We start from the raw sequence: 27,933 nt of genomic DNA, 5'->3' as shown, positions 1-27,933 counted from the left end.
GCCTACTGCCAACAGACACTAGTGGTACACAGAACTCAGACCCAGAGGTCGGGCACGTGAGGGGTGCGGAAGGCGTAGGCTACCAGGATGTGTTGCTGGGCCAAGCTAAAGTCCACTGGCTGGGTGTTTCCCACAGTTCGTTCTGTCGCTCAATGTGTTCTTCACTAACTGCAGACCAGCTGAGCCCTTCATAACAACATATCTTATTGGACCATACAAGAACATCTCTGAGGAGGTGGTAAAGTAACCAGCAGCAGAGAGCTGTATGCTACACATGATCAGTTCTGATGGGATGTGTTAACAAGGTTGTGATAAGAAAGTAAATGATACACACTATAATGATAGAATGAAATACACTACATGACCAAAAGTATGTGGGCACCTGCTCGTCGAACATCTCATTCCAAAATCAGGGGCATTAATATGGAGTTGGTCCCCCCTTTGCTGCTACAACAGTCTCCACTCTTCTGGGAAGGCTTTCCATTAGATGTTGGAACATTGCTGCAGGGACTTCCATTTAGCCACAAAAGCATTAGTGAGGTTGAGTCACTGTTGTTGGGCAATTAGGCCTGGCTCGCAGTCGGCGTTCCAATTCATCCCAAAGGTATTCGATGGGGTTGAGATCAGGACTCTGTGCAGGCCAGTCAAGTTCTTCCACACTCGCCAAACCATGTCTGTATAGACCTCGCTTTGTGCATGGGGGCATTGTCATGCTGAAACTGAAAAGGGCCTTCCTCAAACTGTTGTCACAAAGATGGAAGCACAGAATTGCCTAGAATGTCATTGTATGCTGTAGCGATAAGATTTCCCTTCACTGGAACTAAGGGGCCTAGCCCAAACCATGAAAAACAGCCCAAGACCATTGTTCCTCCTCCACCAAACTTTACAGTTGGCACTATGCACCTGGGCAGGTAGCATTCTCCTGGCATCCTCCAAACCCAGATTAGTCCTTCGGACTACCAGATGGTGAAGCGTGATTCATCACTCCAGAGAAGCATTTCCAGACTCCAATGGTGGTGAACTTTGGTGGTGAACTTTACACAACTCCAAGAGAACCGCTTGGCATTGCGCATGGTGATCTTAGGCTTGTGTGCTGCTTCTCAGCCATGGAAACCCATTTCATGAAGCTCCTGACGAACAGTTATCGTGCTGATGTTGCTTCCAGAGGCAGTTTGGAACTCGGTAGTGAGTGTTGCAACCGAGGACAGTTTCATCACTAGGCAGTCCCATTCTCTGAGCTTGTGTGGCCTACCACTTCGCGGCTGAGCCGTTGTTGCTCCTAGACGTTTCCACTTCACAATAACAGCACTTACAGTTGACTGGGGCAGCTCTAGCAGGGCAGGAATTTAAACACTTACTGGAAAGGTGGCATCCTATGAAAGTGCCATGTTGAAAGTCACTGAGCTCTTCAGTAAGGCCATTCTACTGCCAGTGTTTATGGAGATTGCATGGCTGTGTGCTCAATTTTAAACACCTGTCAGAAACGGGTGTGGGTGAAATAGCAAATCCGCTAATTTGATGGTGAGTCCACCTACTTTTGTATAAATAGCATATGTGCTACCGTATACAATGGGCTATGTTCTTTTTTTGCTTCATATAGAGGATCGGTATGACTATTCAGTATCCCTGTGGATATTGACTAGATCTACTGATAAATGAATCACCTCCTCAGGTGACCAACTACCTGTTCCCCATCTGGACGTAGTCCTACCTCTTCCCCGTCTTCCTGCTGACAGACCTCATGAAGTACAAGCCGGTAATCGTGGTCCAGGGCCTCTTCCTGGTCACCAACTATGTCTTGCTCTGCTTCGCCCCTGGCCTGACCGCCATGACCTTTCTGCACATCAACTATGCTGTGGTGACCTCCATGGAGGTGGCCTACTTCTCCTACATCTACAGTGTGATCCCTCCAGCGAGGTACCTCCGCAGTGCCATACTGACAGGCTCCACCCTAGGCCAGTTGCTGGTCTCCCTGGCAGGGCTGGACTACTTGTACCTCAACGCCATCTCCCTGGGGATCCTCAGTGTTGCATTCCTCATCTCAGTCTTGCTACCCATTCCCCAGCGGGGGATGTTCTTCAGGGGGGAGAAGGCTGTCCTAGACCTGAGTGCCCAGATCCAGGTGGGGGATGAAGTGAGTGCAGTGGAGGAGGCACAGGAGCTGTGTGTTTGTTCAGTGGAGTAACTGTGCTCTGGGGCTTACCGGTTGGTCAATTTTATATTGAGATAAAATTTTACAATGCTAATATTTTTTTTATTACTCAATAAAAATAGACTAATAAAACTCCCAAATTGCCAGGACACAGCTGAATGTTGGTCTTACAATCTGATTTATATGTGCTCCATGATTAAATGGGTAATGTGTTTCGATTGGCTTAAGGCAAAGTAGTTCCATGGTCATCTTCGCTTTGGTCCAAATTGGGCTCTGCACGCAGAGAAGAGTAATTGCTTTAATTGAAGTGATAGCTTGGGAAACTATTTTTCTGATTATTGCTGATAGCTCGGGTTTGAGAGATAGTGACTTATTGTAACAAGTCAATTTGACTCTGGGGAAGTGGATAAAGGGCCTCATTGCCAAAATCCCGAAGTATCCCTTTAATTAAATCAAAGCCCTCTCTTCGATCCTTTGTGTTCAGGGATAGAGACATTATACTGTCCTATAAATGATGGTAGGAACACTGTCCCTAGGAATACGATGAGGGTCCTGTTTGAATTCTTCAAATTTTGCATCCGTCCTGGCTAGGAGTAACCACTGATCTGATATGAATGCATTTTCAACATCTTGAAGAACGATCTGGCCTTAATGGCTATGTACTCTTATAATCTCCACCCGACACAGCCAGAAGACGAGTGGACACCCCTCAGAGCCTGGTTCCTCTCTAGGTTTCTTCTTAGGTTCCTGCCTTTCTAGGGAGTTTTTCCTAGCCACCGTGCTTCTACATCTGCATTGCTTGCTCTTTGGGGTTTTAGGCTGGGCTTCTGTATAAGCACTTTGTGACAATATCTGATGTAAAAATGGCTTTATAAATGCATTTGATTAATTGATTGATGAAAGCCATGTATTGAATCCTATGCTTTAACCCAGCCAACAGTGTTGGATCAATGATTGCTTCAAGGAAGGGAGGAAGGAAGGATGCAGTTTACAAGTATTTAAACAGTTTACAAGTGTTTACTCAGGATCTAAAAAAGGAAATAATTCACTGTTGTTGTCCCATAGGAGCAGCCACAGCCTTTTGTGTGGGTCATGTAAAGGTGACCTGGAATGTCTGGGGGGAGCTGTCACTGAGGGTGTTCTCTCCGGTGGGGGCAGGGGCCGTGTTTCTGATTGGGCTCACCAGCAAAATTTGGGCAAGCTATGCTGGCAACATCATCTTCAAGGCCTCATGCTGCTGATGCGGCCTCATGCGGCCTTGTCTTCCAGGCCTCACTTAGGAAATGCTGAATACTCTCTAGGCCATACTTCAATGAGCTCTGCTATATTTATTTAATACACCTTCCATGCATCCAGTAGACATTCATCAGAACTGCACAAAATATTCAGGACAACGTGTTATCTGTTTCGTCCTTCCAGATTCCAGAATGCAGCCAACCTCTTCATGGCGTGCTATGGAGAGGTCAACACTTTTGTCGCCCTCTTGCTGCAGACCATTCTCACAGCCATCGTTGTTGAGGAAACTGCACTGGGGCTAGACATTGTCACACAGCTATGGTTACACAATCCAGAGCCAGAAAGGGCAGTGCCCATTCTTTTATCGGATCGCTGCACAAGTTGCCAAAAGTGAAGAGAGAGTGACACCTGGTGGATAATTCTTACCACATTCTTACTGTTCTTGACCCGTCTAATCAAATTTTTCTTTCTCCAGTTCGTCGTCTATGGCAGCTACTATGCAGCAATATCTGAGCTTTTCCTGATCCGAGGGATGTACACAGTCTGTGCACACCCCTGCAGGCCTAAACGGTCAATGGACTAGGAGCAGAAAGATGAAACCAAAGTGGAGGTGCCCTCTTCAGACCGGTTCTGTCCTGACCACAGACTATCAGAGACTGGGGGGCAAGGAGTCTTCAGGAGTTCACCCTAACATTGAATTTCAGGGTGTTACATACTTGTATTTATAATAAAAATAAAACCAATGTTGCGTAAGCATCGTTTTGTCCAACTTCTCTTTAAGTCATCCAAAAGATAAGGTGTGTTCAATTGATAGTCATGGCCATGTTAATTGTGCATTATCTATCTAGCGTTTTAGGTATCACATACATTTATTGAGGAGGTTGTTGATTGACAGACTGAGCTCACTGATTACACAAACAAACCGAGGTGACTTCCATATGGGGAGGAGACACAGGCTGGATTAAGAGTCGTGTGAGAGAGCAGACTAACTTTAGCAGGTAAAGCAATAAACCTGCTTTTCGTATGAAGTATAAAAACGTGCATGGGTGATAGTAGTGGCTATCGCTATTTGTGGATCTGTGAAGATGGATGCTGTGAAGCGGTGGAAGGCAGGATGGGGCTATCCCACGACTATGCTGTGCGTCTATGGGTTCTTCAGTACTGTGAAACCTCTCGTGCCCTTCATCTACCCTTACCTGACTGGTCCAGACAAAAACCTGACGGTGGAACAGGTACAGTAGACTACAGGACAAACATTTCAATGTCTTGTCTTCATACTCTTAGTCTCTTTAGAGGAGTGACCCATTTTTTAAATATATTTTTTAAATCCGAGCCTTTACAACTTTATGAGTAATATAACCATGTTTATGAACAATTTACTACCTACCAACTTGATAAAGAAAAGGAAAAGCAAGGAAGAAAACGCTCTTGAAACCAGGGGGTGTATTCAGTGAAGGGAAATGTTCAGAACAAAACAAAGTAATAAACAGAGTGGACATGATTCCTGATTCTATGACAATCATTTCTGTTTTACACAATACTGTAGCGAATCAGGGGGTCGTCCCAGCCTGGGCTTTAACCTTAAAACACAGGACCATACGACTGTCAACTCAACACTTTATTTATCCCAAGAGATCCAAACCGCTTGATGAGGTTGCTAGGTGTTGAATTGTGCTCGCTACATTACCAAATTCTTGCCCCCATGCTTTTGATGGCCGCAACTGATGTAGTGAGGTCAGGAACTAGTGCGGACCAGAGTTTGAACTTGTGACCTTGCGGCTGTCAACCCAACACCTTAGCCTTTACGGCAAGAGATCTGAATCTCTTGATGAGGTCGCTGCGTTGCTCGCTAGGTGTTGCGTTAAGGTCGCTACAATCAATACATTTTCTATCTGAATGTTCTGCAATGTTGCAACCTCCCAAACAGACAGCAGTGTTGCACTCTAAACCAGGTGACCAACGAGATCTACCCTGTGTGGACGTACTCCTACCTGGCTGTGATGGTGCCAGTCTTTCTGCTCACCGATTGGCTGCGCTACAAGCCCGTCGTGGTGTTTCAGTGCATCAACCTCTTCATAACCTGGGCGATGATGCTATTGGTGCAGGAGGTGGCAGTCTTTAAGGCGATGCAGTTCTTCTACGGCGTGAAGTCGGCCTGTGAGGTGGCCTACTTCTCATACATCTACAGCATAGTGGACCTGAAATACTACCGAAAGGCTACATCCTACTGCCGTAGTGTACAGCTGCTAGGCTACACGGTGGGCTCTGTGCTGGGACAGTTACTGGTCAGTTTCAACCTCATGTCCTACAACAACATCCTGGTACTTACCCTGGTGTTGATCTCCATCGCCCTGGTGACTTCCCTCTTCCTGCCCATGCCACAGAGAAGCATGTTCTTCCATCGGAGTCAAAGTGACCCACCACAGACCCCAGAAGGAGGGGACAGGTGTGCAGGTGATGTGTCCACTGAGGGGCCAGTTTGGGCTAGGGGCTGCAGCCAGGTATTTTTGCTGCTGTGGAGAGACTTTCTCCAGTGCTACTCAACCAGGGCACTGCTGTACTGGTCATTATGGTGGGTACTGGCTACCTGCGGCTACAACCAGGCAATTAACTATGTACAGGTGTTATGGGCACACATACAGCCATCCCAGAAAGTCCAAGTCTACAACGGAGGGGTGGAAGCTGTGTCCAATCTGTTTGGTGAGTAGCGAAGCATCAACTGTTCGAGTTCACATGACCATCAGGTATTTGTAGATGTTTGTCTGGCATTAATAATCAATCACCACCAACAGTCAATCTTCAGTCATACTACTAATATGTAATTACTTATTGGTAAGTTTATCACATCATGCGTGTGTCTTACAGGTGCAGCGACGGCCTATGGCATTGGTTTCATCCAGGTGGACTGGGCCCAGTGGGGAGAGTTGTTCCTGGGCTCCATCTCTGGCCTGGGTGCTGTAGCCCTGTTCATCATGACCTTCACTGACAACATCTGGGTCTGCTATGCCGGCTATGTTGCCTTTAAGGGCCTCTACATGCTGCTTATCACATTTGCCATGTGAGTTTGTGAATTACTGCCATTAGAGAAATGTAGCTGCCAAACTTGAATGATTATTAGACAAGAATAAGCGTGACCATTTCCTCCCAGGTTCCAAATTGCTACTGATCTCTCTATGGAGAGATATGCACTGATCTTTGGAGCAAACAACTTTGGGTCTTTGGTCCTTCAGACTATCATCACATCTGTTGTGGTGGATGGCAGGGGGCTGGGCTTGGGCATCATCCCACAGGTGAGTTAACAGTTCAAGTGTCAAAGGAGGCAAGTTCCTACAAACCATTAGATCTCGACTCTGCACCATTGGGGGTTGTGGTGGAAATTCCATCCAACAATGTCATTATCCAACATTATGAATAGGTACCTTGGACTTTTGCCTTGGATGTTATGAACTGTCCTTGATGTTTGTCCAAATAAACAGCGTTAAATATCTGGCTAATTCAAAACATTAAAAAAATATATGTATCTGAACTGTGTAACTGAAAAATAAGCGTAATGCTTTTCCACTCTTCTTGCAGTTCATCATTTATGGAAGCTACTTCTCAGCCATCGCTGTCATTTTCTTTCTGAGAGGTGTGTACACGATAATGAGAGTGCGGCAAAGCCACAGAGACTCCACCACTGCAGAGCAGCCTCCAAGCCCAACCACGTGTACACCACTGCAGAGGAGCCTCCAAGCCCAACCACGTGTACACCACTGCAGAGGAGCCTCCAAGCCCAACCACGTGTACACCACTGCAGAGGAGCCTCCAAGCCCAACCACGTGTACACCACTGCAGAGGAGCCTCCAAGCCCAACCACGTGTACACCACTGCAGAGGAGCCTCCAAGCCCAACCACGTGTACACCACTGCAGAGGAGCCTCCAAGCCCAACCACGTGTACACCACTGCAGAGGAGCCTCCAAGCCCAACCACGTGTACACCACTGCAGAGGAGCCTCCAAGCCCAACCACGTGTACACCACTGCAGAGGAGCCTCCAAGCCCAACCACGTGTACACCACTGCAGAGGAGCCTCCAAGCCCAACCACGTGTACACCACTGCAGAGGAGCCTCCAAGCCCAACCACGTGTACACCACTGCAGAGGAGCCTCCAAGCCCAACCACGTGTACACCACTGCAGAGGAGCCTCCAAGCCCAGTCACGTGTACACCACTGCAGAGGAGCCTCCAAGCCCAACCATGTGTACACCACTGCAGAGGAGCCTCCAAGCCCAACCACGTGTACACCACTGCAGAGGAGCCTCCAAGCCCAACCACGTGTACACCACTGCAAGCTTGAACATGCAGTGGAACAAAAAGAAGAACCCAAAGTATAAGTGTTTTCATCTGACCGATTCTGACCATAGACATTAATCTGTCCAAAACTGGGGGGGACTAGGTGTCTCACCAAACATCTACTTTAACATAGAATGTCATGCTGCTCTGTATACTTGTATTTATAATAAAAATAAAAATGAATGTTCCTCGGGTACAAACCACTGACAATCTGAAATGGTCCACCCACAGAGACAGTGTGGTGTAGAAGGCGCAATAGCGCCTTTTCAACCTCAAGAGGCTGAAGAAATTTGGCTTGGCACCAAAGACCTTCATAAAGTTCTACACATGCACCATTGAGAACATCCTGTCGGGCTGCATCCCCGCCTGGCACGCTAACTGCACTGTCCACATCCGCAGGGCTCTCCAAAAGGTGGTGCAGTCTGCCAAATGCATCACCGGGGGCACACTGCCTGCCCTCTAGGACATCTATAGCACCCAGTGTCACAGGAAGGCCAAGAAGATCATCAAGGACCAAAGCTGGGACCAAGAGACTGAAAAACATCTTATATCTCAAGGCCATCAGACTGTTAAATAGTCACCACTAGCCAGCCTCTACACAGTACCCTGCCCTGAACTTTAGTCACTATTTGATCTCACACATGTTTGTGACTTAGAAACAACACTTATTCAAGCAGTTTTGTCCAGTGGGTACATGTTGCATAAGCATGATTTAGCCTACTCCAACTACTCTATAAGTAAACTAAAAAAGATAAGGTGTACAGCTGATGTGCAGGTATGATTTATTTGGTTTTATTTATTGAGCTCATGTCTCAGTTCTAGAAGGAACATGTGAGTGGACCAGAAGCAATGCCCTTTGAACAAGTTGTTGATTGACAGACAGAGCTCATTGATTACACACACAACCTGAGACTAGTACGCTACTACTACAGTATTATAGTAGGGAGCCGATTAGCCTGGACAGGTAACAGTTAAATCTGAGCAGGTAAACTCCTGCATATGTGGCATGAAAGAGCAGACTCATCTGAGCAGGTAAAGCAGCAAAACCTCAGCACGTGAAAGTCATGAAGTTGTGTGGTGACACTGGTGACTCTCTCTTTGGATCTGTGAGGCTGGAGGCTTTGAAGCGGTGGAGGGCAGGATGGGGCTATCCCACCACTCTGCTGTGCATCTATGGGTTTTTCAGTACTGTGAAACCTACAGAACCTTTCCTCATACCTTACCTGACAGGGCCAGACAAAAACCTGACAGTGGAAGAGGTAAGCTACGACAGTGCTAAAATGTAAATAAAATGTTGTCATTCCCGCAGTTTTGAGATTTTGAACAGCACTATATCTATGAGGAGACCATGGAACAAAGTAACACAGGCTCAGTTGTAACAGCCTGATAATGGAATGTTATTCAATATACTAATGCTTGGTTAGTGTCTCTACATGCCTAAGAAGTTTGTTTAAATTAATCAATTATCTTTGGTTTTATTGACAAAAAAAAATATCCTAGCAGCCTCTCTTTTTTTATGTTTGACCTTTGGAACATTCTCCATTTTTTATTTGTATAGTTGATGATAAGAATTATTGTATTTTCTCACAAGATTTAGAAAAGTATAGGCTCCTATGCGGGGGTTAGTTGTAACTCAGTACTTAAAACCTTATATGGTATTTAGACATATTCACATAATTATATAAAATGTCACTTCTTTACATCAGGTTTAGCAGCACAACTAAGAGAATACCTTAGAAAAAAGAAAAGTCAAACTCATACTTTGACTATTAATATAAATAACCTACAGTGCCATGGAAAGTACTTCCCCTTTTCACTATTTTTGCATAATATTGATACTGATTGTTGTCAGATCTTCAACCAAAACCTAATATTAGATAAAGTGAACCTGAGTTTACAAATAAAAAGTTTTATACTTATTTTATTCATTTAATTAAGAAAGTTATGCAACCAATTCCCCTGTGTGAAAAATGAATTGCCCTCTTACACTCAGTAACTGGTTGTGTCACATTTAGCTGCAATGACTGCTTCCTGTAGTTGTTGATCAGTCTCCCACATCGCTGTGGAGGATTTTTGGCCCACTCTTGCACGCAGAACTGCCTTAACTCAGCGACTGCTTGTTTGAAGTCCTGACACAACATCTCAATTGGTATTAGGTCTGGACTTGACTAGGCCATTACAAAACTTCAAATGTGTTACTTTTGAACCATTTTAACCATGTACACTTGATTGTGTGTTTAGGATCATTGTCTTGCTGCAGGACCCAGCTGCGCTTCAGTTTCGGCTCACAGACAGATGGCCTGACATTCTCCTGTAGAATTCTCTGATGCAGTGCAGAATTCATGGTTCCTTCTATTAAGGCAATATGTCTGGGTCCTGAGGCAGAAAAGTATCCCCAAACTATCACACTACCATCACCATGCTTGACCGTTGGTATGAGGTTCTTACTGTGGAATGCAGTGTTTGGCTTTCGCCAGACATAATGGGACCCATCTCATCCAAAAAGTTGACTGTAGTTTTTGCCAAAAAAGTACCTGTAAGCACCTGGACGATCATCAAGACTCTTGGAGGAATGTTCCATGGACAGATGAGTCAAAGGTATAACTTTTGGGATGACATGGTTCCCATTATGCCCACTGTATTTGGAACAACATATCGATTCTTCAGACATTGAGAATAGTGAAGAAATGCATGCTGAGAGAAGCCTCTCTGCAGTGGGCAACAATGGGCCTTCTACGCCATCAGAGAAAGCTGAAGATTTCTAAAATAATGATTAGAATCTAAAAAATAATGATTATATTATTATTATTATTATTATTTTCAATGATGTTCTGATTTAATCTCAAATCAAATTGTATTTGTCAAATGCCCCGAATACAACAGGTGTAGACCTTACAGTGAAATTCTTACTTGCAAGCCCTAAACCAACAATGCAGTTAAGAAAAATTAAAATGTAAATTAAAATAACAAATATTTAAAGAGCCACAGTAAAATAACAGTAGTGAGGCTATATACAGGGGTTACCGGTACAGAGTCAATGTGTGGGGGGGCACAGGTTAGTCGAGATAATTGAGGTAATATGTACATGTAGGTAGAGTTAAAGTGAGTATGCATAGATAAACAATGAGTAGCAGCAGCTTAAAAGAGGGGGTGAGGGGACAATACAAATAGTCTGGGTAGCCATTTGATTAGCTGTTCAAGAGTCTATTGGCTTGGGGGTAGAAGCAGTTAAGAAGCCTTTTGGACCTAGTCTTGGCGCTCCGGTATCGCTTGCCATGTGGTAGCAGAGAAAACAGTCTATGACTAGGGTGGCTGGAGTCTTTGACCATTTTTAGGGCTTTCCTCTGACACTGCCTGGTATAGAGGTCCTGGATGGTAGGAAGCTTTGCCCCGGTGATGTACTGAGCTGTACGCACTACCCTCTGTAGTACCTTGCGGTCGGAGGCCGAGCAGTTGCCATACCAGGCAGTGATGCAACCAGTCAGGATGCTCTCGATGGTGCAGCTGTAGAACTTTTTGAGGATCTGAGGACCCATGCCAAATCTTTTCAGTCTCCTGAGGGGGAATAAGCTTTGTTGTGCCTTCTTCACGACTGTCTTGGTGTGTTTGGACCATGATAGTTTGTTGGTGATGTGGACACCAAGGAACTTGAAGCTCTCAATCTGCTCCACTACAGCCCCGTTGATAAGAATGGGGGCGTGCTCAGTCCTCCTTTTCTTATAGTCTTCAGTTTTTGTTGGAAAGGAAAGAGTTAACACTGAAGGATTTTTCTTTGCGGGTCTCTGGGAAGATAAATCTAGCTAGTTAATTCAGCCACTGGCTAGGCCATCAGAAGTTAGATAAGGCATCTGCCATTCAACTGTTTTAGGGCAACATTTTGTAGTGACAGTGGAATCAACCAATCACATTTTGAGTTAATGAGTGGGACCGTTTTTACAAAAACGTATGGATACTTCTGCCTTGAAGGTCAACAGGTCACTGCACAATAGTGAACAGTAGTTTTCCCACAGTCTTGCTAGCTTTTTTTGTTGGTTAGTTTGCAGGAGATGCAGCAGATGTTATCAAAGAGGATGTTGGTGCTAATTTGTTAGATTCTAACTTTCAACAAGTTAAGTTTCAAATTATCATCATCTGGTGAGTGGAACTGTGTTTTTTAATTCAACGTGCTTGCTGTTGTTTGCCATCTCTTTGAAAATAACTTGTGTGTGAAACATTGTTGCATCTAAAGTGGAACTGACAGCATTTTTCGCTAAATGGACTCTTATTCAAATCTATACATATACACCCCCAGAAATATGATATTTTTTTATTTTATTGTGACAATTGATCACTTAGAGATGGTTATTTTCACCTTTTCATAAATTCTTAGAATTTTTGGCAATTATGGAAATTAAGGCATTTTGGGGCACGAGTGGCACAGCGGTCTGAGGCACTGCATCTCAGTGCTAGAGGCATCACTACAGACCCTGGTTCGATCCCGGGCTGTATCACGACCGGCCGTGATCGGGAGTCCTATGGGGCGGCACACAATTAGCCCAGCATCGTCCGGATTAGGAATCAAATCAAATTTATTTATATAGCCCTTCGTACATCAGCTGATATCTCAAAGTGCTGTACAGAAACCCAGCCTAAAACCCCAAACAGCAAGCAATGCAGGTGTAGAAGCACGGAGAGGAGAGGGTTTGTCCGTCATTGTAAAGGCCGTCATTATAATAAGAATTTCTTCTTAACTGACTTGCCAAGTCAAATAAAAATTTTGTAAAAAAATTGTGAAAATTCTATAGCAATATAGAGCGGGAAAGTGATTGTGCATTTGGACAATTAATAGACACTGCACAAAATAAAACCAAATAAAACCATCTCTTGTCCAGGACCGGAGTCTACAGAGACCTGTGCGTTTAAGCCATTCGGAGCTCCAGTAGACCTTTATACAAACAAGTAATTTGCCACACGGGCCTGCCATCATTCACTTTGAACTAGACTTTGTGTTTGCAGGCTGTTTGCAACAGCATGAATTTAGATCATTAGAACGCATTTGCCAAAAGCCACAAAAAACACTTGAATGGATTTCTGCAAGTATGTAAACACCATGGGAGTCCTATTACAGTCCTATTGCTCAAACAACCATGAAAAAGTATATTTGATTTGAATTGTAGCCTCATCTTTCTGCAGCTTGCCTGCCAATGCATGCTTGTCCCAGACAAGCATCCAAGCTAACTGGCTAAAGTTGGCTAGCTTGCTACTTCGACAAAAATTAGAGAACACCTCACTCTGACCATTGTAGTTGCCGTAGTAGAGCTGGTCAGGCTGTTTACTTGTTATCTAGAGCGTTCTTCACTAACTATTACTTTATTTGTTTTGCTTGTTTACGGACACCAGTCATATTCATTAGTTGTTGCTAACCAAATGACACCTGCATCTCTAGCTGTGTATGACACCGAAAAACGTCTGTTACCCACTCCTCCAATGGCTTGACATTACATCCTCCTAGCAGCTAGCTAAATATCGACCAAACGTTAGGCTCTGTGTTTTTAGCTTGCTACATAAATAGATACGCTAGCCTATTAGCCACGTTATAACTGACTTGCCCTTGCTAGTTTGATTGTATTGACATTCCCAGCCTTAGTTCAGTGTTGCCAACTCCTCACAGCTATTGGCTGTCCTAAAAGTCGCTAAATGATGTCATCAGTAATTTGCATATTTGGCCATGTGCATGTAATTGTTATGGACGCTGTAGGAGAGAGGAATAACGTTGTGGGAGAGACAAAACGTGAGTAAAAAACACCCTAAATATGTTTAGTACTACAAATGAGCAAGCTGCAGAGAGTGGCACACACAGCGAATAAGAACCAGATATTTGAGGCCATACTCCTCCTTCAGCACTTTATGGACCCCATTGTTAATCCCTGTCATAACAGAGGCATCGTCAGTCCCTATCCCCAGGAGTTTCTCTTTTTTAAGACAACACTTAGAGGAAAGCCACAATAGCAAGGGCTATAGATTTGGCATCTCCTCCCTCCAACTCAACAAGCCCCAGTAATGTTGATACAATTGTCTGCTTGGTGTCACTAAAGTACCTTATCAATAAACGGCTTCATCCAGCCTTTTGAGTTCAGGGTTTGATTTCCACTCCTTTTGGTGTTTTTCGGTGTACAGTTTAGACTGAAACATGATGAGCTAGACAGCTAGAGGTTTAGCTTATGTCACAGAGAGGCACACACACACAGTTGACAAGGTGAGTAAGTGTCTGAGGCAGTGCGAGTCAAATGCAGTGATTTATTTTAGACAAAGAACATTTTCATCACACAGCAGTCCCGCCCAGCCAGGGAGGGACCAGCCTGCTGTGGCTTCCCGCATGCGCGATTCATTTGAAGTCTGGACACGGAGGGGTGAACATCTCCTGCTCTGCCTGCAGCTGGGAGGGACTGCTGTGTGAGGACTGGGATGCCTGTGAGTGCTTTGGGACGGGGACGACGAGGCCCACGGCAGCACCTGCTGCTCATTGAGAAGCTTAAGAAAGATGTGCTTTCACGTCAGTCTCCAAAAGTCTCCAATAACACCAGAAAAAGTCACTAGAGTTGTCCCTAGTCGATTTTTAACAAATGTGTCGCTAAAGGGGTCTGAAGACTTGCTGAATATAGCGACTAAGTCGCTAAATTGGCAATACTGCCTTAGTTACATTCGTCCATTTTTGTCCAGACTATTCAGTCATTGAAACTGAAACAGTGCATGCCGAATGCAGGCAACAATGTTCCAGGCCAGCTGAGTGTCAAGCTGTGATTTACAACCTGATAGCAAAAAAATGTAGACGACCAAGGAATGTAATGGTGAATCCTATTATTCATGCATTGAACTGCATCCATCTATTCAGCCAACAATTTCTTCCTTAGTGTACGTCATGGAGCGTTAAGTCAAATATAACCTCTTTAAAAAAAATGGGAAGTAATAGTTGTAACGTTAGATTGGGAAATAAATACTTAAATGGTTGTATTTTTGTATTCTTATGATTGGTACCTACTGGCTTATTATGTCCGAGTTTATGGACTGCTTATCCTTTAACATCATGCTGTGTGTGACTGTTGTCTTTCCATCGGCCCTATGCAGTGGTGCCTGGAGAAGTACGTATACTCAAATTCTGCCAAAACGTTCCCAAACGGCCCGCCCAGCGAAAGAAAGGCACCCTTTGTGAAATATCATAGGTTTTCCGTTTTTTTATTTCTGAGTTTTCCTGTATATTTTTCAGATTTCCACTCTAAAAAACACACTTTGTTAATAGAGAAAATACAAACATTTAATGGTCTAAGAGTCCACAGCAATGCTGAAACCACATCAATCTGATTGGGTGGGCCTGTCAGGGCCTGGCTCCCCAGTGGGTGGGCCTCTGTCCACCCAGGCTCATCCATGTCCACGCCCCTGATGCAAACAGTACATGAAGACAAATTGCAAATAGCCTACTAACCAACACTTTGGACTAAACCTTTTCAATACCTGGTTTGCATACCTATTGTTGCCTTAGTTAGCAGTTACGTGTAAATATAAATTGAAACGTCTTTCCTACCCTACCAGCTACCGATGTCAATCTTCTGTGAGCTGCTCCATGCCAAAACCATTTGGGAGCTGCACCCTCTTGCTGCCTACAGATGATATTCCGCTGAAACTAGGCTGTGTGCGGCGCGCATGTGAATACACTGTCGTGTAGGATCGTGTAGGCTACTTTGTGCATGCTTTCTCTATTGTACTACATAATTGATAAATCGTATACCTCCACTATACTACTTTGACACGCATCGGTAAAGATTAAGAAGTGAGTATAAGCAATGCCCACAAAAAAAAAAAGTGGGTATACGGCTTTGACCTGTGTATTACCCACCTCTACACCACTGGCCCGTTGTGTTTTACAAAAGGTACACTCTCCTACATTGAGTGGAAGCTGATAAAGTTTTTTACCCGACCGGTCTTGAGTTATGTTATTAATTTGACCATTTAAAAAAATCAAGGACCCATACATCTTGAAAAAAGCCATACATGCACATGAATAAAATAGGATAACACACACACTTTGGGATTTATTTCAATTGTGGTCCTCTTGAAACATGATGGCTAAGATCAAGCACGGTTGAACACAGTATGATGACAGCTAGATAATAAAACATAAAAACATCTAATCATTGCAGTTACATCGTAGGGTTTATTCATATGGGCACAGAATACAACGGTGTTTAACTTTACTTTTAAAGCTGCCCAGAGAGGACATCGTTTTTATGGGAAAAGGCTACACATTCTACTCTGAGGCTCCAGTATAGAAGAAAGTACCTTTCCCAGCATTACTCCTCAACCTGCATAAGCACTGCACTATAACACTGCACAGGGGCATTGGGTGTTACATAACTTTGTTTATGAAATAAGTATGCAATTGTTGTGTTATTTGTTCACACATTTCCCTTATCTAATATTAGGTTTTGGTTGAAGATCTAATAAGATTCATTAGAAAGTGGGCGAATACCTTTTCCCAGCCCTGTACATTAATGTTGGTCAATTGAGAGTTTTTGGTCAATGTGAAATTCATAAAATATTAGTTGTAAATTGTGAATTTTATCCAAATATCAGTTTCAAATCATAACATTTTGCAATTACCCTTATTTTTGTAATATTTGTTTTACTATTGAAGACAGTGTCACATTAATCCCACAGCTTGTTACACACGGTGCATTTAGAAAGACCCCTTGACTTTTTCCCCATTTGGTAATGTTAGCCTTATTCTAAAATTGATTAAATTATTTTTTTCCGTTGTCAATCTACAAACAATACTCCATAATGACAAAGCAAAAACAGTTTTTTTGAATTTTTGCAAATGTATAAAAAAAAGAAAAGGAAATATAAGTATTCAGACCCTTTACCCAGTACTTTGTTGAAGCACCTTTGGCAGCGATTACAGCCTCAAGTATTCTTGGGTATGACGCTACAAGCTTGGTACAGCTGTATTTGGAGAGTTTCTCCCATTCTTCTCTGCAGATCCTCGCAAGCTCTGTCAGGTTGGATGGGGAGCATTGCTGCATAACTGTTTTCAGGTCTCTTCCGAGATGTTAGATTGGGTTCAAGTCCGGTCTCTGGCTGCGCCACTCAAGGACATTTAGAGACTTGTCCCGAAGCCACTCCTGCGTTGTCTTGGCTGTGTGTTTATGGTCGTTGTCCTGTTGGAAGGTGAACCTTCGCCACAGTCTGAGGTCCCGAGTGCTCTGGAGCAGGTTTTCATCAAGGATCTCTCTGTACTTTGCTCTGTTCATCTTTCCCTCGATCCTGCTGCCACCACCATGCTTCACCGTAGGGATGGTGCCAGGTTTCCTCCAGATGTGACGCTTGGCATTCAGGCCAAAGAGTTCCATCTTGATTTCATTAGACCAGATAATTAGTTTGTGGTCAGAGTCCTTTAGGTACCTTTTGGCAAACTCCAAGCGAGCTGTCATGTGCCTTTTACTGAGGAGTGGATTCCCTCTGGCCACTCTGCCAAAAAGGCCTGATTGGTGGGGTGTTTGAGAGACTGTTGAGAGACTGTTGTCCTTCTGGAAGGTTCTCCCATCTCCACAGAGGAGCTCTGGAGCGCTGTCAGAGTGAGCATTGGGTTCTTTGTCAAGCAATTGATTTATATTTATAATCTCAACCAATACCATACCAATCTACCGTATTTCTAATCACGGTAACCCTTTAGTTGACACTGAGCGTCATAACACATTATGATAAGGTCATAACCATGTCTTAATATGTCATAACAGCTGACGTAACTTGTAACAACCTGTCATAATATGGTCATAACACTGTCATGGCCCATAGTGTGACCAGTTGTGAATATTGACAACTACATAAGTGTCAAAACAATGTTTTTTCCCAGCCAAGGAGTATCCTTTCATTTGAACGTTTGTTTAAGTCATTTGTTGTTGTTGTAATGAATTCTGTTCACTGTCATGCTTTTTTCATCGATTTTAAATAACTAAAATACACCGTCAAGAAGCCTTTTGACCCTCCTGTGTCACTTTACTTGGACTAAGAAAATACACTTTGACACTGCCTAGAAGCATTATGACCAACATAATCATATAAGCCAGATAGGCCGGTCACGTACATGCCCTTATGTCAGTCAAAAAGAGTCATCAATACTTCTCCCGAAATCTGCTCCTGCATTCATCCCAGTCATCAATTTGTGAGCAATTACAATGGTAATTTAATATGGTCAATTTCAGAAAATATTATATAACAAGGGGCATACTTTTGACAAGTAGGCTATGACAAGGAAATGCAATGTTTTGCCTTGTGTGGTAGGTTGACACTCTTATGTAGGCGTCATAACCAGCCATAAAATATGTCACAACAGGTCTAAATATGCTGTCATGACAAGTTACAACATATGACATGGTTATGACTGTGTCACTGTGTTAAAGTGTTACCCTAATCATTGTGAGTCAATGTACCAGGTGTTATGATCCCTTTATTGCCTGCTTGATAAAAAAAGTGCAATGTATTGAATGACGTGAAGAAATATAAAGTATTCTTGGTAAGGTCCACTGATGGCGCGTTCCAATGCTTTTCGGGAACTCATAGCTCCCAATTGGTGAACTCTGGATGTCATCATGAATGCATTTGAGTGCTTGAAATCTGAAAAACTATTAAACTAATGAGAAACTAGATGGCTAAGCAAGATAATGTTGCTAATAAACGAGTTAGCTTGCTTATGTTGACAATGTGTCAAGCTATAGACTATTGGACACATTACTAAGGTTGTAAATGGCTATGTCCGCCATCTTTTGATCTGAAGGTGAAAGGTCAGGCATCGTCATTCATTCTGGTCTGAGTTTCTCACTTGGAACTCCGATTTGGAGGGTCATTTAGTGGGTTTTCCGACTCGGGAATTAATTTCTCAGACTTACCAATATGAACACACCACCAGTCTTTGACATCATTACCATTTACCTCAGGTGACCAATGAGATTTTCCCTGTGTGGACATACTCCTACCTGGCTGTGCTGGTGCCCGTCTTCCTGCTCACCGATTGGCTGCGCTACAAGCCCGTCATGGTGTTCCAGTGCATCAACCTCTTTGTTACCACGGCAATGCTGCTCTGGTTGCAGGGAGTGGCAGCCATGCAGGCAATGCAGTTTGCCTACGCCGTGGTGACAGCCAGCGAGGTGGCCTACTTTTCATACATCTACAGCATAGCGGAGCTGAAACACTACCGCAAAGCTACATCCTACTGCCGTAGTGTACAGCTGCTAGGCTACACGGTGGGCTCTGTGCTGGGACAGTTACTGGTCAGTTTCAACCTCATGTCCTACAACAACATCCTGGTACTTACCCTGGTGTTGATCTCCATCGCCCTGGTGACTTCCCTCTTCCTGCCCATGCCACAGAGAAGCATGTTCTTCCATCGGAGTCAGGAGAGGCATGAAACTGGAAATGTAGAAGAACAGGACGCCCAAGAACTACCAGAGGCCCTAGGAAGAGAGGACATGTGTGCAGGTGATGGGGAAATGGCAGAGTCCCCTGAGGAGCCAGTGAGAACTAGGAGCTGCAGCCAGGTTCTTATCCAGCTGTGGAGAGACTTCCTCCAGTGTTACTCTACCAGGGAGCTGCTGTACTGGTCAGTGTGGTGGGCACTTGCCACCTGTGGCTATAACCAGACAGTCAACTATGTTCAGGTGCTGTGGCAGCACGTAGAGCCATCCCAGAACTTCACAGTCTACAATGGAGGGGTGGAAGCTGTGTCCAACCTATTTGGTGAGTAGCCAAAAACGACCCATTTCCTTGCGCCGTCATGAAACGTTGTGTGCGCAGTTCGAGTCGGCTCTGACTGCGACCCACGTCCTGTGCCAGGCCAGAACTTCCCAGGGAGGCAAAGTTAGTTAACATACCGGCACAGAGTCAGTGTGCGGAGGGAGGCACCGGTTAGTAGAGGTAATTTAGGTAATATGTACATGTAGGTAGTTATTAAAGTGACTATACATAGATAATAACAGAGTAGCAACAGCGTAGAAAAGGGGGGGGGGGGGGGGCAATGCAAATAGTCTGGGCAGCCATTTGATTAGCTGTTCAGGTGTCTTATGGCTTGGAGGTAGCCTCTTGGACCTAGACAACCGGTACCGCTTGCTGTGCAGTAGCAGAGAGAACAGTCTATGACTAGGGTGGTTGGAGTCTTTGGCAGCTTTTAGGGCCTTCCTCTGACACCGCCTGGCTTCCTGCCAATGGTATTGGCAGGAAGCCATCCAGGACCTAGGACGGCCTAGGAACTGTTCCAAGGCCGCCATTGAAAATAAGAATTTGTTCTTAACTGACTTGCCTAGTTAAGGGGCAGAGCGACAGTTTTTTACCTTGTCAGCTCGGGGATTCGATCTTGCAACCTTTCGGTTACAACGCTCTAACTACTAGGCTACCACCCCCCTCACAAAAGGTATATAGCAACATCATGTAAAATGTTAGGGCTCAGAGCATTGTGTTTCTTGCAGGAGCAGCAACAGCCTATGGTATTGGTTTCACCCAGGTGGATTGGGCCCAGTGGGGAGAGTTGGCTCTGGGTTCATTCTCTGGCCTAGGAGCTGCAGCCCTTTTCACGATGACTTTCACAGCCAACATCTGGGCCTGCTACGCTGGCTACATTGTCTTCAAGTGCCTCTACATTCTGCTCATCACCATAGCCATGTGAGTGCAAATACAGTAATGATACATTAAGAACTGCTGCCGACTGAAGAACAATATGCCTCATTTCACATTTAGAAATTCCCTTTTGATGGTCAATTGTTAAAAAGGGACACATGTTACAGGGACCTTACACTCCTAAATCAGATGTTTTCATACCTCCAAAGTTGTCTAATGTCAATATGAGTGCCCATGCCACACCATTGGTTATGTAGATAGATCTAGTTAAACATCTCATGCCCAAATTAATGGAAAAGATAATTACATGGTGCCCGATTCAAACTACTACGCCTTTCTTAATAGTTACTATTCAGACGTACCTTATGCTGGCTTTGCAGGCGTGGTTCCCTTGCATACGCCGAATACATTTCATTCAACCGCTGAAAACCCTCCTACTTGCAGTCCAAACATTTTCTCGTGGAATTTTCATTCAATATAGTTTTCAGTACATTTATCTAATGCCATCCATTTAAAATTGGGGTAGCTTTAATTTCAATTCTCTCCAGAGTTACTAGAGTATTATATGGAGAGAACATTCAGAATATTAGGGATCAATGAAAGAAAGCCTTGTAAATACACTCGTATTGGTCTCCTTTTCAGCACCAATTGGTAAATAAATAATACTCTGATCTTGTATCCTTAATAATCCCCAATAATCATGGAACTGTGATGACAAAGGGTCCAGTCGTTGTGAACCATGCACCAGGTTTAAACGGCTACATGTGGTCTGCGTCCCATAATGATTCAAATAGGCTACATTGCCAATTGTAATACGTTAGCCTAATATGGTCCACTATTACTAGCGAACCTCAGGGACAACCACACAAATGTGACAGATGAATGGTAAATTAACAATGGAATGAAATGTAAAATGTAAAGAAACTAACACTAAAGGGAGTTATAAATGTATTGGTATAACTGACGGTGGCTACCGATTGTGGCAAATATTTAACACAATACAAATTGTAAAAAAAATACAGTGAAAAGTCAGGGCGTATAATTCAAACATTCTAGAAATCATAAATCAACTTGGTAGGTTTGGCACTATACTGTCATATGCGCATGTCTACAGATGCCGATAGTTTGAGTCTCCAAATTGCATCCCTGCAGGTTATAATACCAGCATTTCATAAGCATCAGTGGGAAAATTGATATCCCAGTTCTGGCATATGACTGGTTTCACATTTGTCTCCAGCAATCAGAGGGCAAAATATATTTACAATCCCCTTATCTCAACAACTCAGTCATTTACCTAGAGCTTATCAATTTGTAAAATTACAGTGCATGGAGAATGGTTTATTTGTATTGGGGGAAAAAATTACATTTCTCAGAACAGACAGGTTGCTCGACACGATTCATTGTTTCACCATGCGTGAAGGTGGTGGAATTATGAGGGAATTAAGCAAAGGTCAAAATGATATCTATAGACATACCTCTGTCAAACCAGAATCTCTGAACAACTACCTGGCTGCAAAATGTGGAGTAGAGACTAATGTTCCATATCTATTTATTCTATTCATTTTAGATTGTGGTATATAGCTGGATCTTTAAAAAACAAAATGGCCTGGGACGTGGAAACCTTTTTAGATCTGAAATGTAAAACAATTAACCTTAAATATTTGGTAGAGAAAAAAACATGTGCCCTCTTTCCTCCCAGGTTCCAAATTGCTACTGATCTCTCTATGGAGAGGTATGCACTGATCTTTGGAGCAAACAACTTTGGGGCTTTGGTCCTTCAGACTATCATCACATCTGTTGTGGTGGATGGCAGGGGGCTGGGCTTGGGCATCATCCCACAGGTGAGTTAACAGTTCAAGTGTCACAGGACAAAAATACCTGCTTGCTAGCCCTACAACTGAAGAATAAGGGGAGAAAAAACATACCTCTCTCCACTCTTTCTTGCAGTTCATCATTTATGGAAGCTACTTCTCAGCCATCGCTGTCATTTTCTTTCTGAGAGGTGTGTACACGATAATGAGAGTGCGGCAAAGCCACAGAGACTCCACCACTGCAGAGCAGCCTCCAAGTCTGAAAGACAGTGACACTTGCCCTGAACAAAGACTGAGCAGAAGAAACTGACCACTGGGCCGTGTTTGGTAGGCACAGAATGGGAGAAAACGTTTTGAAATGGAGAGTTTCTACCTGAATGTGTCAAAAATAAAGCACATTTTTGTTTTCTGTTACAAAACATTTTGGTACATGGTGCCCTACTGAATTAGACACCAATGACATTCCAGTCTGTTTGTTTGATATTTTTTTACACAGTCTATGGTTTATTCCAGCAGCCATACTCCTGAGCAAGATCTCCACATTCAGACTGCAACATCTTCATAGTGACATATATATATAGATCAAATATTTAAATGGAGATGTACAGTGCAGCAATTTAAAAGGCATGGTTTGGTCATTCTTTTTTAGTTAAAATTCATTTTAATATATATATATATACACACAAACACATTAACTTAAATCTCTTTAACACCCAAAGTCAGTGGTCTTCAGTCTATATTGTGGTAAACCACCTGGACAGGTCAGAGCATAGGTGAGAGCCAATTCCCTTCCAGGTGGAGCCTCTGCCCTTGGGGCCAATCACAGAAGAGGAGAGACTCCTCCCCCTCTTCTGTAATAAATGATGAAATGTATGTTCTCTTTTTCTCTGTAAAAATAGTCCTACCGATATCACGCTGCACAAACCCCTTTTGGTTCCTCTTTACAAATAAAGCAACTCAAAGCAGTCTTCTCAGCTTTTCCAAATAACATTTCTGCCCTTAAACTTGTGTTAAATGTACAAATACGGATATGCACAGAGCTAATTTCCACTAAGAAAAAAATATTTACAAAATTCCAGTGTAATGAATGGGAATATTTTGCAATAACTTAGTATCAGCCAGTTTGAATATACATATGCCTCAGCTGAGTCCGGGCCAGTTCACAGGTTAGATAGAGGATGAGACCCTGTCCCTTTAACACATTTACATACACTCTTACCCAGAGCAACTTACAGGAGGAGCAACTAGGGTTAAGTGCCTTGCTCAAGGGCACATCGACAGATTTTCCACCGATTCAGCAACATTTCGGTTACTGCCCCAACGCTCTTAACCGCTAGGCTTCCTGCCGCCCCTAACAACCCCTCCCTCCACACACCTTTACGTTGTTGTGATTTTTGTTGCCATGGACGGTGTCAGTTACGTCACTTTGTTGTTATCATTGTTCTTAAAACAAAATACCAGTTTTAGAAACAGTGTTTGTCTTTTTAAAGAGTCTTGTAAAACAAAACAGTGCAAGAGGTGAGAGCGGAGCACGCCAGTTGACAACACCCTAGTGGTGGAGTTCAGGTGGAGCAGCGCTATAAGAAAGGATTTGTTGAAGAGCTTCCTGAGGGGTAGTGTCCTGAAGGGGCGCCCGCCTGGAAGGACGAGAGAGAGAGACACAGAGAGGGAAGGGGAGCCATTAAATCACCACTAGTAAAACTATCAAGTCTGGACATTTGGTTGAAAACCACCTGATGGTCCCACTCACCAAGAAGGGGTTACTAGAGACCCCGGGTGCGGCCATCGCCTGTCCAAAGGGGGTTACCACAGCCTTGGCCTGTCCATAGGCTGAAAACCCCACTCCTGGTGGACCAGAGAAAGAGTTGAATAATCAAGGTTTAAATTAAAAGGGTACACTACACAAATTCATGCAAAGCAAACATGCACCCATGCAAACACCCACACACACACCGTTGGGTTGCTGGGGATAGGCCGGAGGCTGGGGGAAGGGGGCCTGGCCAGGGAAAGGAGGTTGGAAGGTCCCACTGAAGCTGGTGGGGAGGTTGTAGGTAGCAGCGGTCCTGAATCCGGCTGGCATGCTCATGGACCCTGTGCCAAACGTGGCTGCAAGATAGGCGGGAGAGGAGAGGACACTCAATCTACACAATATCACATCAGTTACACAGAGCTCACGCTATACAAGATCACTGCTAAGTGCTAACGCAGACCACAAAACATCTGCACGCACACACACACCCCTACCTACCTCGTCAAGCTATAATCACACCTGACACCAGGTTAACATCGGCACACAACCTGAACTAAAAACACCTTTACACTTAACACAGAGAAACAAACACAGCAACAACAAAACACCTACAGAGACTAGCTCTATCCATAACATAATCCGAATTAAATTAGACAGCATCTAGCACACAGCTACAGTACTAAGCACTCAGGGTATAAGCACTCTTAGCAAAGGCAGTGTACAGAATCCAGGAGGGTGAGAAACAATAAGAAGCTTACAGTCAAGATGGTTGTGCAGTTAAAGGATACTCTTAAATGGTTATCTGGCAGTTTGATGTCCTTCCAACACCAGTTTACAACCTCAGAGCTCAGCTGGAGGACATACATACCGCCAACAGCTATAGTCTGAAAAGCTACGACTGTTAGTTAGGCTATTTCTCTAGGCCAGCAAGGGGCAAGATGGGGTAATCAGCGATGCCACATCACTACAGTCTGGGAGCATCAGTGAGGGCAGAGGGGGGGATTGGTGAGGGCAGCTGAGGCATCAGGACCCCCACACTCACAGATACAGTAGAAGCAGCATTGGGGTCAGGGCACACAACACATGCACAGTCGGCGAGACAGTCACAGGACGCTCTGGAGAGCTCTAGGAAGCACTGCCAGAGTCAAGACACAGGGAGGCAGAGAGGAGGGGAAGGAAGGAGAAAAGGAGTGAGCTGGAAGAGGAGGGGACCTACCAAAGTGGGCTGGAGGGTAACCCTGCCCATGCAGACCCCCAAACAGGCCTGTCCAGCATCACGAGAGCAATCAGACAGAGCCATTATCATTTGCGCTGATACACCTTCACACTCTCTTTACAGAAACACTCAGTCACCAATCAGTGTCTCTTTGATTTACTCTATGCAAGACTGTTACTACTTGGACTAGATCCTCATTTAGCTACAGACAATTGTTAGTGAATAAGGCCGCCGTCTTGTAGCAGCCGAGCCACCGGCAATCGACTTCGAGATGAATACAATTAGCTGAGCGAAGTGAAGACATCTGGTTCGTAACCTCATTATGACCTCTGATGACTCGTGACCACGAGTCCTCTCACAGGGTTTCAGGAGGTCACAGTCATCCTCTGTAAAAGTAATCCAAGAATAGGGACTTGAGATTTCGGTTGGTTACTAGGCTATTCCTTGAATTATGCGACGTAGAGAAGCTTTTACATGATCACCTGCCTCAGTTCATTTGGGAGATTTCAGCATGGCTGTTCTGCACGACCTCAAAACGGCCACTAACCGCTTTAGTCATAGAGATGTACGTCAGAGCTCATCTAGTATCTTTGCAATGGGGCTGCCCATGAGGCTTTGGGTGCGCCCTCTTATCGAACTCAGTGGCCACGTCCGTATACCCGTACTTGCGTTCTGAATAGTGCGTTGAGCAAAATAAGATGTTTTCGAGGATGTGATATTTAGAACATTTTGAAAGCGTTCAATTCCAAGACGTCACACTCACTTCGGCTTTTCGTCTAGAACGAATTCGCTGCATGATATTGAGGAAGAGAATTGTCTTTTCAGACTACCACGTGATCAGACGTAATGTAAAAATGGCAAGGAACCCAATTGCGCATTACATGACGCCTTCTCAGTATGCGTGTCTAGTCCGTTGCTTACTGCATACATTTTTTGTGAACAGTATGTTCCATCTAAACAGTGTGTAGTATAGTTAGTACATAGTATAACATTTTTTTTGTAAATAGTAAGAAAAATGATTTCAGACACAGCCTATGGCTTTAGTTTCAAGTACATTGGGTATGCAAGACTTCCGTGGCGTGTCCCCACCTGCTGCCGCCACGGCCGCTGCTCTGCCGTTGCTCTGGAAGGGGTTGGTGGTGGCTGTCGCCGGGGCAACGGCTGCAGCAGCAAAAGGGTTTGTTGACAGACCTGGCAGAAGGGAAGAGGAGACATCCAACTCCTATTAGTTCCTCTCTGAGTAGCTAAGTGTCTACAAATCTGGAGAAATGTGTTGCGGTCCCATTCTAATCCACCCAATTCTCCCCGAAGTGTGCACTCATTCACGCAAGAGAGTGAGTGAAATATGAAGAAAACTCTCATGCTCACACCTACCCAGTGGTTTTTAAACCCAAGAGGCGAGTGAACTAGTGAAGCGCACACTGAGGGGGAAAGGGCAGGGATGGAAACACACACATGGAGTGATGTCACTCACCTCCAAAACCCTGGGGCATGCTGGACATGCATTGCTGTGCCTGGGCTGACGAGACTCCTGTCACAGGGCCAAACATCCCCCTGGGAAACAACAACGGCGTTAGAGTGACCCCATGGACTCAGCATGACAGAGGCTGTATCCCAAGTGACAGCCTATTATGCCCTAGCAGTAGTACTAAAAGTAGTGCACTTTTAGAGAACAGGGTGCGATTTGAGGTGAGATGGCTGAGTGTCATTTTGAAAGGCAGACCTACTTGTTGATAACAAGAAAGTTGATTTATATATTTACAAAGATGTCAATATGAGACAGACAGAAAGACCAAGGCATAGACTAGAGGGTAATGGAAAGAGGGTGAATTCCTCGGATGGCGTGTTCTCGTACCCTTGTGAAGTGCTAACGGTGTTGTAGACGCTGGTGGCGGGGGCCGACGAGCCGAACACGTTGTCCAGCTCGGCCAGCGCGGCGTAGCGGTCTGCCGCCGACGTACCCGTCAGCTGACTCTGGGGGTGACGCAGTCCTGCCGACGCCCCCGGGGGGAGAGAGCCCGGAACCCCGCTCGGGACACTACCTCCTGAAAACACACAGACCGGTTCACAACACAGGAGGCCAGGGGGGCACTGTAGAAGCTCCATCCGTCTCCTACACACGGCAGCGAGGGCAACAACACATCACGCCCACACAAACGAGACCTGACCCTGCTCCTCTACCAGTAGACCGACATTGAGATACATATAACTGACTGAGCCTTTCATCTTCAAAAGCACCACGAAAGTCTGCTTCACCGTATGCATATTAACAGTAGAATAGCCGGGACTCAATGAGTAGCCTACCAATACCCGCCAGTCTAATAAATCTATGTAACATCCACAATCACAAATAAATATATTCATATTTTGTTTAGGGTCATAAAAAAAACATGCTACTAAGACAATTTATTTCAAAAGAACAGAATAGAGTGTTTTAAGATGTATTTATCTGTGCTATAGTAGCTGAGGCTATGGAGGCGCCATGTCAATGAAATTAACTTGTTCATTTAGCAGACATCACATGCTTATATTCCCCAGGCCTTTACAATATGAATATGATGGAATATAAGAGAATACAATAGAAAGGATGTGATTATTCTGGATAAAACATATTCTGAAAAGGGAGACTATCTGTAAAACATTGTGTTGTTTGGCAAAACTAAGTTAAAAACCTTGGAATAAGGTAAAGCAATCAAAATGTCTGGCCTGTATGGATCTCTCTAATATTATTTTGAAAAGTGAGCAAGCGCCAACAAACGTCAAAAAGATGCCCTCTGTTGGTCAAACTAGCATTAAAAG

At 44.2% G+C, this 27,933-nt stretch overlaps 3 protein-coding genes and 1 pseudogene across 9 annotated transcripts in view; 3 read left to right on the top strand and 1 right to left on the bottom strand.

Annotated features, from left to right (window-relative positions):
- Positions 1–87: 87 nt before the first annotated feature.
- LOC109909382 (thiamine transporter 2-like) lies at positions 88–2,185 on the top strand (annotated as a pseudogene).
- A 2,159-nt stretch (positions 2,186–4,344) lies between these two features.
- Positions 4,345–8,149, top strand: LOC109909383 (thiamine transporter 1-like). Its single transcript, XM_020508440.2, has 5 exons — positions 4,345–4,620; positions 5,341–6,088; positions 6,254–6,446; positions 6,537–6,678; positions 6,962–8,149. The coding sequence occupies exons 1-5, from the start codon at positions 4,474–4,476 to the stop codon at positions 7,757–7,759; spliced, it is 2,028 nt and encodes a 675-aa protein (XP_020364029.2). The 5' UTR covers positions 4,345–4,473; the 3' UTR covers positions 7,760–8,149.
- Positions 8,150–8,244: 95 nt separating this feature from the next.
- slc19a3a (solute carrier family 19 member 3a) lies at positions 8,245–23,133 on the top strand. Its single transcript, XM_020507919.2, has 5 exons — positions 8,245–8,977; positions 18,686–19,484; positions 20,210–20,402; positions 22,057–22,198; positions 22,305–23,133. The coding sequence occupies exons 1-5, from the start codon at positions 8,783–8,785 to the stop codon at positions 22,476–22,478; spliced, it is 1,503 nt and encodes a 500-aa protein (XP_020363508.2). The 5' UTR covers positions 8,245–8,782; the 3' UTR covers positions 22,479–23,133.
- LOC109909037 (arf-GAP domain and FG repeat-containing protein 1) overlaps positions 22,641–27,933 on the bottom strand; it is a 25,642-nt gene continuing 20,349 nt past the window's right edge. For 2 of the 7 annotated variants that reach the window (XM_031795912.1, XM_031795914.1), the window contains 6 exons: positions 26,990–27,179; positions 26,609–26,688; positions 26,224–26,325; positions 24,122–24,274; positions 23,919–24,013; positions 22,641–23,805 (listed from right to left, as the gene is read on the bottom strand). In XM_031795912.1, the coding sequence (XP_031651772.1) occupies positions 23,746–23,805; positions 23,919–24,013; positions 24,122–24,274; positions 26,224–26,325; positions 26,609–26,688; positions 26,990–27,179 (680 nt within the window). In that variant the 3' untranslated portion in view covers positions 22,641–23,745. Of the gene's footprint in view, positions 23,806–23,918; positions 24,014–24,121; positions 24,275–25,134; positions 25,183–26,188; positions 26,326–26,608; positions 26,689–26,989; positions 27,180–27,933 lie in introns of all 7 variants that reach the window. The other 5 variants (XM_020507916.2, XM_031795913.1, XM_031795911.1 and 2 more) reach the window with 5 other exon arrangements.

The sequence above is a fragment of the Oncorhynchus kisutch genome, linkage group LG18 (assembly GCF_002021735.2).
Source record: "Oncorhynchus kisutch isolate 150728-3 linkage group LG18, Okis_V2, whole genome shotgun sequence".
Taxonomy (NCBI): domain Eukaryota; kingdom Metazoa; phylum Chordata; class Actinopteri; order Salmoniformes; family Salmonidae; genus Oncorhynchus; species Oncorhynchus kisutch.
Note: the sequence above shows the minus strand (reverse complement) of the source record. Positions and strands in the feature narration are given on the sequence as shown.